Below are 12,888 nucleotides of genomic sequence, written 5' to 3' on the forward strand. Positions count from 1 at the left end.
TCCATGATGCTACGGGATTGTGCTAAGCTTTTGCTACCTCCAGAACAATAAAACCACGTTATGTCGAGTTCACAGAAAAATGAAATCACGATTGTGAGAAAACAACTTTTGTAATGTCGAGATCACGTGAAAACAAGAAAGAAAAAAAATAATAATGCATGGCCGCTTGGTACTTTCGTTTAGCTATCGCATTTGTTGGTTTTTCCGATGTAGACTTACTAATTGAAGGGAATTCTCTTATTATGAACTGCTGTCAAATACCTATGATGAATGTATTCACTTTATTACCTCTTTGAATAAGCTGATCAACTGTCATCCTTTATTATAGCTGACACATGTATTTTCTATATCTTGAAAAGACTTATTTTCATAGTGTGCTGTGTGTTTTGTCTAAATCTGTCTAGCACCTGCACAAGTAGAAACCCGCCTACTATGCAATGCTGTTATCTATGTGTATAAATACTCCTGTTCTAGACGAAATAAACGGGAAGTCTCTATGAGCCGCATGTGTCGGTGTGTTCATTTAGACTCCTCCAGGCGCCTGAACGCTCTGTGGTAAACCACACATAGCACAGAACTAAGAGTTAAGAGAAATAAAAGGCTGTAAGGCTGACGGAGGGCTGAAGGACATAATCTGAGATTCCTTTGTCTCTAACACCAATTGTGTGCTCCCTGCTCTCAGTCAGCGTGGTTTGGCGGAGCGTGTTGACTGTAGCAGCGTGGGTTGTGCTAACTGTAGAGCTAGCTAAAACATGCTTTGAGTTCAGGTGGTATTTCAGGCTAAAATTGGTTTGATGGTATGCAAATTCCTTATAGCAAAATACTTTGGTCTTATCAGTACTTCTATCTGAATGCGTTTTGAATTTTAAAAAATTCCCTTCAGCGGGCCAAGCAGGGTTTGGTCATCGCCTTGCAACATGCTCGTCACTAAGCAACTACATGCAATGTAAGATGATATACAGGTCTGGGCCTGGGTGGGGTGCGTTAAATGCCTTCATCATTTTAACATGTTCTTTTTTCCCCTAATTATACGCACTAAATTTACACATTAAATCGACAGCCCTAGTATAAATCATATAGAGCTAGAGGCTATACAATTTGGCTTCTACCATTTATTACAATAAATAAATAAATAAATTCTTTACGGTGCAGGCCCATGAGTGCTAATCGGTGCATGAGGTACAAAAGGTACAAAATAAGCGTGTAGATGTACAGTATGTTAAATATTCTACCCACCCCTTCATATTCCTATGAAATACACACACACACACATATATATATATATATATATATATATAAAATTAACAGTATGTAGAATATGGGTCTTGTGCACAAGCATGACAACCTAGACTATGAAAAACAAGACCAAATGACAAAAGCTAGCACAACCTATCATTCAATCTTCACTTGATATGTAAGGACACACTCACTGTCACTCACCAGAGCTCTCGCTGTCGAAGGCTGTGACTGGATGATGACTAAGTTGCATGGATTTAGGTTGAGCCATTACATGACTGACATGCTTGACAGGATGTTCTCGGTGAAGTATATTAATCTGAGTGGAAGAAGAATTGAAAGACATTTAGATAAGAAATCTTAAGAAAGATGAGGCACAACAAAAACACTTTGCTGCTGTATTCTTAATGTGTAATCAGTCCTCTTCTTCTGTTTTTCAGTCCAGTAGATTAGTATCAGGATGATGTTCTGTTAACTCAGTGTGCTGCCAGTTTTATATAAAGTACTCTCTCAGGTAACTAGCACCTGTTACCACTGTATGAAGTGAGTGGGTCTTCATCTTTTAGGGTTGATGATGCGTCATACAGTAACTGCAGTGAATACGGCACTAAACTGTCAACATTTAAAATATCCCTATATGATAAAAATTAACCTGTTTTTAAACCTATTTTTATTTTCAAGTGCCATCTGTGCTGATGATAGCTCCCCGCTTTGCCATCTGGTTTTTTTCCCCACACTTGTGCATAAGTGAAGCGTACAAAATCCATTAAAATCACACTTCCTGTACATTGTGAAATTAACTTCAATTAGTTTGTATGTGTAGCTAAAACATCCTGCTATCAATAGCTAAACAGAACATTTGTGAGGGAAAATACTTACCTTTGTCCTACAGAATTTCCATAAGAATGCTTTTTATATTTTTTAAAGAAAAATATTGGTACCCCTGATAAATATTTAGAAAAATACAAATACTTTTTTTTTCAAAAATAATTTTTAAATGAATTTTTTTCAATTTTGGTTGTTGCCTTTTTCCTTGTGGCAAAAAAACAAAAAACAAACAAACAAACAAAAAATATATATATATACTGTGTATATATATTCATACACATACAGTTACTTGGTAATCCATCATCATTTGTCATCATCCATGGGATAAAAATAAAAAGCTTTCAAAGAGACAGATGGTTGACCTGCACAAGTCTGGTAATGGATATGAAAATACATAAAGGTCAAAATATCATTAAGCGTGATCTGGGAAATGCAATTTCAAAAGTCTGAGAAAGTTCAGAGATGTTAAAATATTAATGGTAAGCGTGCTAATATTATATATATTTATAGTTATTTATATCATTTATATATAAAGCTTTATAAAAAAAAAAAATTCTGTGGTTGAAAAATAAAAACATCACCCTATGCTTATGTTTAAATATATAAAATATTTTAAATGTTTAAATATTTTAAACATACACTCATTGGCCACTTTATTAGGAACACACCTGTGGCAGAAACTCAGTACATAAAATGACGCAGATTCAGGTCAAACACTTCAGTTATGTACAAATCAAACACCAGAATGGGGAAAAATGCAATTTCAGTGACTGACTGTCATGTGGTTTTGGTGCCTGATGGGCGAGTGTGTGTAGTGTAGAAAAACCAAAAACATTGTGTGAGTGGCAGTTTCGTGGATGGAACCACCTTATTGATACGAGAGGTCAAAGGAGAGTGGCCAGATTGGTTTGAGCTGACAGGAAGGCTGCGTTAACTCAAAAAGCATCTCAGTTGAGGTGGATGGGCTACAACAGCAGATGGCCATATTGGGTTCCACTGGTGTCAGTCAAGAACAGGAATCTAAGGCTACAGTAGGCACAGGCTCACTGAAACTGGACAGTTGAAGAAACTTTCTATTATCAGTGAAGTGGCCAATGAGTGTATATTGTAGCTCTTTTTTCTGAAGTGACTATAATTTGGAGTTGATTGTATGTACATGCAATCCTACTAACTACTATTATTACTGTTACTATATTCCTATTCTTATATAATGCTTTACTTCTAATATTTTTTCTTTCTCTGTCAGGAAATGGGTGGATTTCACACTTCCATTTTGAAACCGTGTGACTCTGACCTGCTGTGTAAATGGGTTGCTGGTGTATCGTCCGTTGAGTTCGGAGCAGGTCACTCTGAAAGTTCTCGCTGACACATCGTTCTGCAGGTTCTGGTACCGCACCTGTCTTATGACCTGCGCATAGTGAACCATGGAGTCCACACCTGGAGCACACACACAAGACAAGAGTTGAGATTATATACAGGCACAGTATTACACGAGCTGTATGTAGCATTTGGGTGACTAGACGTTCTCCTTACCATAAATGGACATGCCGGATGTCGAGTTAGTATAGTCCAAGTGCTTGCCCAATAGTGCGCTGTGAGGCAGCTGCAGGGTCTCTAACCCCTCCCTTAACTCCTCCCCTAACACCAGGATGTCACAGTAGTCGAGATTATGGACGATTTCTTCTAACATACCTGACCTGTGCACTATACACACACACACACACACACACACACACACACACACACACACAGAAAGCCGTGAGCTTGGTTTTAAGTGACTAATTGAAGTCTGACTCTCATGGGACTCCTGCTTCCTTTTTTTCTCTTTCTCAGTCATCAATCAACAGCAGCAGACTCTCTCCTGGGTGTAAAACTTAGACGTCTTCATGGGAATTAAATGGAGTAGGCAAACATGCTAGATTAGAACATGATCGAGAGACAAGAGGAGACCTACAGTGCAGGATGTGGAAGCCTGGGGAGCTCTGTGCTGGAAAGATGCTCATAAATGGTCTATTTAGAGCTGAGAGGGGACTGTCCTCCCTGCTCTCATATCGTTTCTTCACTTATTTATGGGTTTGTTGTATGGGTTTTTGCTGCTGTTATCCCTGAGCAGAACCACACATGAGAGAGGGGATAAATGAATAATGTAACATAGTGCCTCTGCATGGTAGAGTGAAAGCTGTGGCACTCTGTGACCCTCTGCCGTATAATAAAATGTTATTAGATATGAAATTTCAGTTTAATTAACAAACCACACACCATTTAACAGTGCTACATTTATCAATATTAATGACATTTTTCTCCATACCCGAATATAATCAACAAATCAGGACATGTGTGGAGCCCATCCTTTGCTGTTTGTACTGCACTATAATATTCTAATCTTCTAATCTAATATTATAAATTAGCACAGAGGTCTGTGAAGGTTCTACCTACTCCCAAAGTAATTCCTCCTGCAGTTAAAAATAAAATCTTTGCACTGTGGCAAAATTAATTGTTGTAACCAGGCTTTCAGAGCCACGGGTTGCACATCCAATCCCAATGAAATAGTTCAGAGTCTAATCAGACTTTTGGAACCTGGTGCAAAGAAAACAAAAACCCTTCCAGACATTGCTGTAGAATCAACGAGTTTCCTTTTGTCATTAACTGTGCAGCCTAAAAAAGCACTGACGCCGGTAATTTGCTTTAACTCTCAAAAAGATAAGTATAAGTAAGTAGAAAGATAAGTATTCTAGAACTTTTTTTCAATTAGTGGTCAAGTAATAACATTTTGTAATCATACAAGCTCTAATCTAGTAGTATTTTGTCTATACCAGTATTTTGCTGTGGTAAACAAAAGTTGTTTTTTTTTTTTTTTTGCCATGCTCTTTTATATGGTAGTTTCCAACAGGGTAAACTTTAATTAGGCTTGATCACTTGCCCTTTTGCCCTCACACTGTCCAAATACTCTCTTGGTTGATTGACTGACTGGCATGTATAATAACATGGCTTCCAGGTGGCTCACAGATGAAAGATGCATGCCTGGAGTGCAGTTTTGAGCCCTATGACTGAGGTTTCTCCCTTGGCTACAGCATTGGGCAAGATCTGATGCTGTGAGTCATGGCTGATCCAGCCTTGCCCCAGGAACATAACAACTGGGTTAGACTGACTTGATTTTTAAGGTTTTCTTTCCTCATGGCATACCCCATGCAGTGCAAAAAGTACTGTGTTTGTGTAGTTGTGTGAGTGAGTGAGAGAGAGAGAGAGACAGACAGACAGACAGACGTATCGACAGACTATTGTGGCAGGTGGCGTTCTTAAAATAAGACTTAACTTTCCAATTACCACTTCAAAACATATATGAAGTGCCTCATTTAACACACAAGATCTTATCTTATCTTAGGGCCTTAAATAACGTGCCAACCTTTGCTACTGCTACTAATTATCACTCGAAAATGCGTAAAAGGTGATCTCAGTGATTCTGACTTTGACTCTGGCGTGATTGTTGGTGCCAGATAGGCTGGTTTGAGTATTTCTATACGTGCTGATCTCCTGGGATTTTCACACACAACAGTCTCTAGAGTTTACTCAGTGATTGGCAGTTCTGCGAATGTTGATGAGAGATGTCAATGGAGAATGGCCAGACTGGTTCGAGCTGACAGAAAGGCTACAGTAACTCTGTACAATTGTGGTGAGCAGAAAAGCATCTCATGCACAACATGTTGAACCTTGAGGCAGATTTGCTACAACAGCAGATGGGCATGTTGGGTTACACTTCTGTCAGCCAAGAACAGAAAGCTGAGGCTGCAGTTGAAGCCTGGAAAAACGTAACCTGGTCTGATGAATCTCAATTTTTGCTGAGGCACACAGATAGTAGGGTCAGAATTTGGCACCAACAGCATGAATCCATGGACCCAACCTGCCCTGTGTTAACAGTCCAGGCTGGTGGAGGTAGTGCAATGGTGTGGAGAATGTTTTCTTGGCACATTTTGGGCCTGTTAATACCAATCAGTCATCAGTCATCGTACACTGGTTTCATGAACATGACAATGAGTTCAGTGTCCTTCAGTGACCTTCCCAGTCACCAGATCTGAATCCAATAGAGCACCTTTGGGATGCAGTAGAACAGGAGATTCACAACATGATCGTGCACCTGAAAAATCTGCAGGAATCGTGTGATGCAATTATATCAACATAGACCAGAATCTCAAAGGAATGTTCCAAACATCTTGTGGAATCCATGCCATGAAGAATTGAGGCTGTTTTGAGAATCAAGGGAGGCCCTAACCAGTATTAGTATAGTGTTCAGTGAGTGTACATGTGATCTCATTTCTACAAATAAGGAGGCTAAATATATACACAGTTTATATAATTTATTATACATATTTATTGACTTTCTTTCTTTGTGCATGAGAAGGAATTACTTCATTGCTACCTATTATTATTGGTGTTATCATGGTTTCTTGTTTACAGTTAACTGGTTAATCTCTTGTTTACTAGTTAATTTATGTGCCCTATGCATGGCTGTGAGAACTACTGCAAACTGGAGCCACATTCCTTGTGTGTTCAGGCATGACTTGTTAATAAAATGGATTATGTTTCAATCTTGAGTGAAAACCTTGAGCCTCAACAGCTCAGCTCTTTGAAAAAATACCCACATGAAAAAAATACTATAGTATTTTAGAGTAAATTTACTATAGAAAATGTAGTACAATTTCTGTAGTAAATACTATAGTGTTTTTGAACCTTATAATAAAGATACTGTAGTAAATTGCAGTTGTATGTGGTAATTTGTTGTGGTAATTCTACTATACTGAAATAATAATAATAAAAAAAACTACAGTCATTACTGTAGTAAATTTTCTACAACGGTACTATACTGTACTACAGTGTGTGTGACAACCTTCACAGCACAGGTGAATGCAGTAAACCTTTGTAGTACATTATAATGAACACTAGAACACACTGTAGCATCCCATAGTATTCTGTAGTGAGTTTAATATTTAAAACACAGATTATCAATTCACTATAGTCATTTCTACAGTATATTATAGTATACATTAACAAAATGTAGTAAATACTATAACACACTACAGTATACAACAATCGACTACAGTTTACTATAGAAAATTCTAAAGTATAATTTAGTATTTACTACAGTTTATCAATTCACTATCGTTAACACTACAGTGTGCTGTAGTATACATTAACAAAATGTAGTAAATACTATAAAACAATACAGTATACCACAATCTGCTACAGTAATTTACTGTATCACAATTTACTGTAGTAAATTCTAAAGTATACTACAATATTTACTACAGTTTATCAGTTCACTATCGTTAACACTACAGTGTGCTGTAGTATACATTAACAAAATGTAGTAAATATTATAATATACTACATTATACTAGAATTTACTCCAGTTTACTGTAGTAAATATTAAAGTATACTACAGTATTTTTTCATGTGGGTGCTTACTTACTTACTTACTTATAATGATCTTGAAAGCTATAACTGAATGTCAAGGCAGATTACGTATCTTTCTATTATTTTTCTTCCTGGTTCTAGATGATGAATGGGAATTATTGAAGATTAAGGTCTTTGTGGTGTTTGAGAATTGATGGTGAAGGTGAAGTGCGCAATTCCTCTGGATCTGCCATGACCCTGAACAGGAAAAATGGTTTCGGAAGATGAATAAATGCAAGTATTTGGTGAGTAAAAGTCTATTACTATAAAAGCGGCTTCCGAAATCATCTAAAGTGCACAGTATTTCTTGGCTTTGATGAGAATTTGGACTCCTTATTTGTAGAAAGGAGATTTATACATTATATTGTTTAAGGAAATGTACAACATTGTGGGATTGTGAGATTTTGCTGATCTTCAGTGAGGTTTGGGGAGCTTAAAAAACAACTCGGTATCGCAGGTTTTCTTTACTCTCAGAAAAAAACAAAACAAAACAAACAAACATGGATTGGTTACTCTAGGTATGGACAGAAACATTGAAACAGCTGTTAGAAATATTAGCCTTATAGCTCCAGTAAATAACTAAAAAAAAGCATTCTTTGTTTTTTAACATGGTTTTGATCGGTACCTGTGTTATGTGAGGTTTGATCGCTCTTCATGACGGTGCTGCTGATATGCAAATCCCTGAACAATGACAGGCCAAGGACAATGTCAGAGGCGGGGATGCTGAGATGCTCTGCCCCTGTTATTGTGATTCGTGGTTCACTTGGTTGCATTACCATGACGACTGCGTCGATATCAGGAACAAAGATGCACACGTCCTCTCCGAAACACCTACACACACACACGTAAAGTACATGTAAAGACCTTCTATTGACATCATTTTTAATGTAGCTAATTAATGTTATCCATCCATCCACCCATCCATCTTCTACCGCTTACTCCTTTTCAGGGAACCTGGAGCCTATCCCAGGGAGCGTCGGGCACAAGGCGGGGTACACCCTGGACAGGGTGCCAGTCCATCACAGGGCACAATCACATACACATTCACACACCCATTCATACACTACGGACACTTTAGACATGCCAATCAGCCTACCATGCATGTCTTTGGACTGGGGGAGGAAACCGGAGTACCCGGAGGAAAACCCCGCAGCACGGGGAGAACATGCAAACTCCGCACACACATGGCCCCAGCGGGACTCGAACCTAATTAATGTTATACTACACTTAAATCTAATCCTAACCTCAAACTCAGTAACTCAAAAAAATAATTATAATAGGTGGGGGAAAAAAAAAGTTTTCCTTGAGGGAGCCCAAGGTCAAAATTCTCAGATATTTCTATCCTTGTGAGGACATTTGGTCCCCTCCAAGATATAAAAACCATGCTCACACATCAACCCCCACCATACACACACAAACACACTGCAATTTCCTGCTCGCAGTAAACACACACTGCCAGACAGTCTGGGAAAGTTATGGGTCCAATCAAAATCAGTAAGGCATGTAAAACAGGTTGCACAAACTGACACATGCACATACAAGGGAAACAAACTGTTGCGACAGTGATTTGTTCAAGGAGTTAATGTGGTGGAAATGGAAAAAGACACATCTGTCACACAAACACACTGCGGCAGCATTTTTTCTGCACTCAGAACAGAACATAATCTCTCTCTCTCCATCTCAGCCGCTCTTTCAGAATTAATTAGTGCTCTGCTCACAGTAATTACACTTATTAAGCATTACTCTAAACCACATTTAATTATGTTCACAAGCCTTAATTAACACCTCTGTTTATTTGTTTTTCCAGATATGCAACCCTTGTGAATAAGATATAAGGAGTTTGTAATTACAGAGCAGGAAAGGGCACAACTGTCACAATCATCTCCTATCGCTTGTACTACAAATGAACCTTCTGGCCGAAAATGTCATTTGCACAATTCTCCTCTTACAACACAATATACAAAGACATGAATGAAAAATAACATTCAAGTATCGCCTAATGTTGTGGCGTCAAATCCACGTGAGTCATGGCAAGAACGCTTTGTTTTAGATTCTTTGATTTTCAACCAATAATTTCCATACCAAATGCATTAAAGTACCGTTCATCGTACATGGTTGAGAATCCAGTGTCAGCACATCCTCCTGATTCACGAAATTCATTTCCACCCGGTCTTTCCAGATGTTCTATTTGTTCTTTTCGTACAGAATCTTTCATATGCTGCTACTTATATGGTTTACAATCGCATGTAATGAGCGGTCCATCTGCTCAGCTTCAAACAGTACTAGCATCTACTTTATTCTGATGCTAATCTTGTCGAGTGGAGCTAGTGTGTGCTGCGTAGTGACACACACACTATTGTGTGTGGCTTAAGCATTTTTCTTTTCCTTTGTTTAGTTGATTAAAAGTTTGCACCTTCTATGAGTGCATCAAAACACCTGTGTCTGTAACTGTTTAGTGCTTTGTATCTGTATCTGGATTTAAACCCAAAGTGGGTGTGGTCTATACCAGATCTACTGCAACCCTGACCAGGATAAAGCGCTTACTGATGATCAATGAATCAAAAGTGTGAGTACCTGGGTTAAAACTTTGCCTGATATAAAACAAATGAAAATTGCCTGGTTTCTATTAATAATACACTGAGCTGTGACCCAGGTGTGGATCAGGTGGTAGAGCGGGTTGTCCACTAATCGTAGGGTTGGCGGTTCGATTCCTGGCCCACATAACTCCACATGCCGAAGTGTCCTTGGGCGAGACACTGAACCCCACGTTGCTCCTGATGGCAAGTTAGCACCTTGCATAGCAGCTCTGCTACCATTGGTGTGTGAGTGCAGAAAGTAAACTAAAATCAAAGTGAATTTCAAATGGAAACTAAACAATTACAAGCCATTATAAATTATAATAACATTGGTAAGAATGCTGGTAAGAACAAGGCTGGATAAAAGCCTCGCCATTCATCAATAATTCATCATTGCTCTGATGTACTGCATAATCAGCTTTTACTGCCAAATATAATCAAATGTCAGTCCTAAACTACTCGTGTTCTAATACAGCACATTCAGTCAAATTCAGGGAAAACGCGGAAAGGTCAACGTTTTTCCATAAGCACATTAAAGGGTTTTTTTTCTGGTGGTGGCTGTCTGCTGTTGACCAGTGGCCATGTCTCTGAGTGGGACAATGTTTCTGAGTAGGCACCTGGTGCTCAAAGATAATTATTATTGTTGATGTAAATAAAAGAGAAAGAAAGAAAGAAAGCTGCTCATGCTGCATCACAGGGCAGGGTCTGTCTTTCTTTCTTTCTTCCTTTCCTTCTTCCTTTCATTCTTTCCTTCTTTCTTTCATTCATACTTTCTTTCCTTCTTTCTTTCATTCTTTCTTTCTTTCTTTCTTTCCTTCTTTCTTTCATTCATTCATTCTTTCTTTCTTTCTTTCTTTCCTTCTTTCTTTCATTCATTCTTTCTTTCTTTCTTTCCTTCTTTCTTTCTTCTTTTTCTTTCATTCTTTCTTTCTTCTTACTTTCTTTCTTTCCTTCTTACTTTCTTTCTTTCCTTCTTTCTTTCCTTCTTTCTTTCTTTCTTTCTTTCTTTCTTTCTTTCTTTCTTTCATTCTTCTTACTTTCATTCATTCTTCCTTTCCTTCTTTCTTTCATTCCTTCTTTCTTTCATTCATTCATTCATTCATTCTTTCTTTCTTTCTTTCATAATTTCTTTCCTTCATTCTTTAATTCATTCTTTCTTTCTCGTTCATTCTTTCTTTCTTCTTACTTTCTTTCCTTCTTTCTTTCTTTCTTTCTTTCCTTCTTACTTTCTTTCCTACTTTCTTTCTTTCTTTCTTTCATTCTTCCTTTCTTTCATTCTTTCTTCTTTCTTTCATTCCTTCTTTCTTTCATTCATTCATTCTTTCCTTCATTCTTTCCTTCTTTCTTTCATTCATACTTTCTTTCATTCTTTCAATCCATTTTTTTTCTTTCTTTCTTTCTTTTATTCTTTCTTCCCTTCTTTCTTAGCCTACTATGCCACCAGAAACACTGGAAAAACAGCCGGAGGTAGAAATGTCATCACTGTCAGCTTGATGTGTGAATCCCAGCTCTGACAGTTCCTCATCCTCAGCTACATCATTCAAATTGATAATTCATCGCAGGGCTCACATAATTGCTTCAATTATGTTAGTTGTTACTTATTGTTTAAGGTAGTTTGTTATAGTTTGTGACAAACAAAATCTGTAAAAAGCGAAAAACAAAAACGCATCTCCATGATATTGTCACGAATGGCAAAGATTTTCACTTCTGACTTAAATACTTCCATGTAAAGACTCAATGCCACACCCACATTCCCATATATGGCTTTCAAGGCCTTCATTTCCATACATGGACTTGCCCTGTACCATACCCACATTGTTATATTTGTGACTCAACGACGAATCTTCAGTGGAATGACCATGAAGTTACCTGTAAATGACTGTGTTTTATATTCTATACATTATTCACAGGTGAAACCCGATGATAAGAATTACAGTAATATCATTTATGGTGGATGATTTCGAAGCAGCCAGATGCGAGGGGCCAGCTGCAAAAAGTATAAATTGTGCATTGAGTGGACGTGAATGGAGGAAAATGATATGTAATCTAGTGTTATTCAGCCTCATTTTGTGCTTTCCCTGCTCTAACACACCTGATTAAAGTCATCATGTTATTATCAAACCCTTACTTACTCTGAATAGAGTGTAAGAACAAGAAAAGCAAAAATGTGCACGGCTCCATGTTTTTGTCTGCTGGATAGACAACCAGTGATGAAACCTTAGTGCAATTCACTACATTGTAAACTTTCTGTTTTGTGCACACAAAGTTGGAGAATGCTCCAGGATTTATAAACGCGTGCCTTTTTTGTTTTAAGGTCAGAAACAACAGGGATATTCATCTACCAGTTCTAGCTGCACAGCTGCAGGACCTAAGGGTGAGCCTGTCTCCTTTATCACACAAATGTAGTGTAAAAGAACAGAATATATTTTCTTATTCAACAACCCGTCACACTTTATCCCCAGCCCCTGCTGCCTATGTGGAGGATGCTGTGTGTGTGTGTGTGTGTGTATGTGTTCTCGTCCTCAATGCTAATTTCCCACTGTTTTTTTTGCTGAAAGGACTCCACCCACGGCTTCATGGCACACCCCACAGGAGATGTGCTGTCCTCCCCCAAGCCTCATGAATATTCATTTTCTGTCATGCATATTCACATGGTCCCTTGGGGTACGGCAGTCCAACAGTTGTAATAGTCTCGCTTCCACACACACACACACACACACGCACACGCACATTCACACACATCAGTAAGTAAGCAGCTAAAACCGCTTTGGGACAGAACGAGGATTAAAGCAGAAAAAAA

At 38.1% G+C, this 12,888-nt stretch overlaps 2 protein-coding genes across 2 annotated transcripts in view; both read right to left on the reverse strand.

Moving 5' to 3' along the window:
- Positions 1–12,888, reverse strand: part of LOC128621754 (calsyntenin-2-like) — a 66,965-nt gene that overhangs the window by 3,409 nt on the left and 50,668 nt on the right. The window contains exons 6-10 of the mRNA XM_053647716.1: positions 8,121–8,343; positions 4,019–4,046; positions 3,598–3,702; positions 3,359–3,501; positions 1,441–1,555 (exon numbers count right to left, since the gene is read on the reverse strand). Of these exons, the coding sequence (XP_053503691.1) occupies positions 1,441–1,555; positions 3,359–3,501; positions 3,598–3,702; positions 4,019–4,046; positions 8,121–8,343 (614 nt within the window). The remainder of the gene's footprint in view (positions 1–1,440; positions 1,556–3,358; positions 3,502–3,597; positions 3,703–4,018; positions 4,047–8,120; positions 8,344–12,888) is intronic.
- LOC128620940 (calsyntenin-2-like) lies at positions 145–4,020 on the reverse strand. The gene is made up of 3 exons (XM_053646315.1): positions 3,598–4,020; positions 3,359–3,501; positions 145–1,555 (listed from the first exon to the last, which is right to left on the reverse strand). The coding sequence occupies exons 1-3, from the start codon at positions 3,899–3,901 to the stop codon at positions 1,433–1,435; spliced, it is 570 nt and encodes a 189-aa protein (XP_053502290.1). The 5' UTR covers positions 3,902–4,020; the 3' UTR covers positions 145–1,432.

Source organism: Ictalurus furcatus, chromosome 17, assembly GCF_023375685.1.
Source record: "Ictalurus furcatus strain D&B chromosome 17, Billie_1.0, whole genome shotgun sequence".
Classification (NCBI taxonomy): Eukaryota; Metazoa; Chordata; class Actinopteri; order Siluriformes; family Ictaluridae; genus Ictalurus; species Ictalurus furcatus.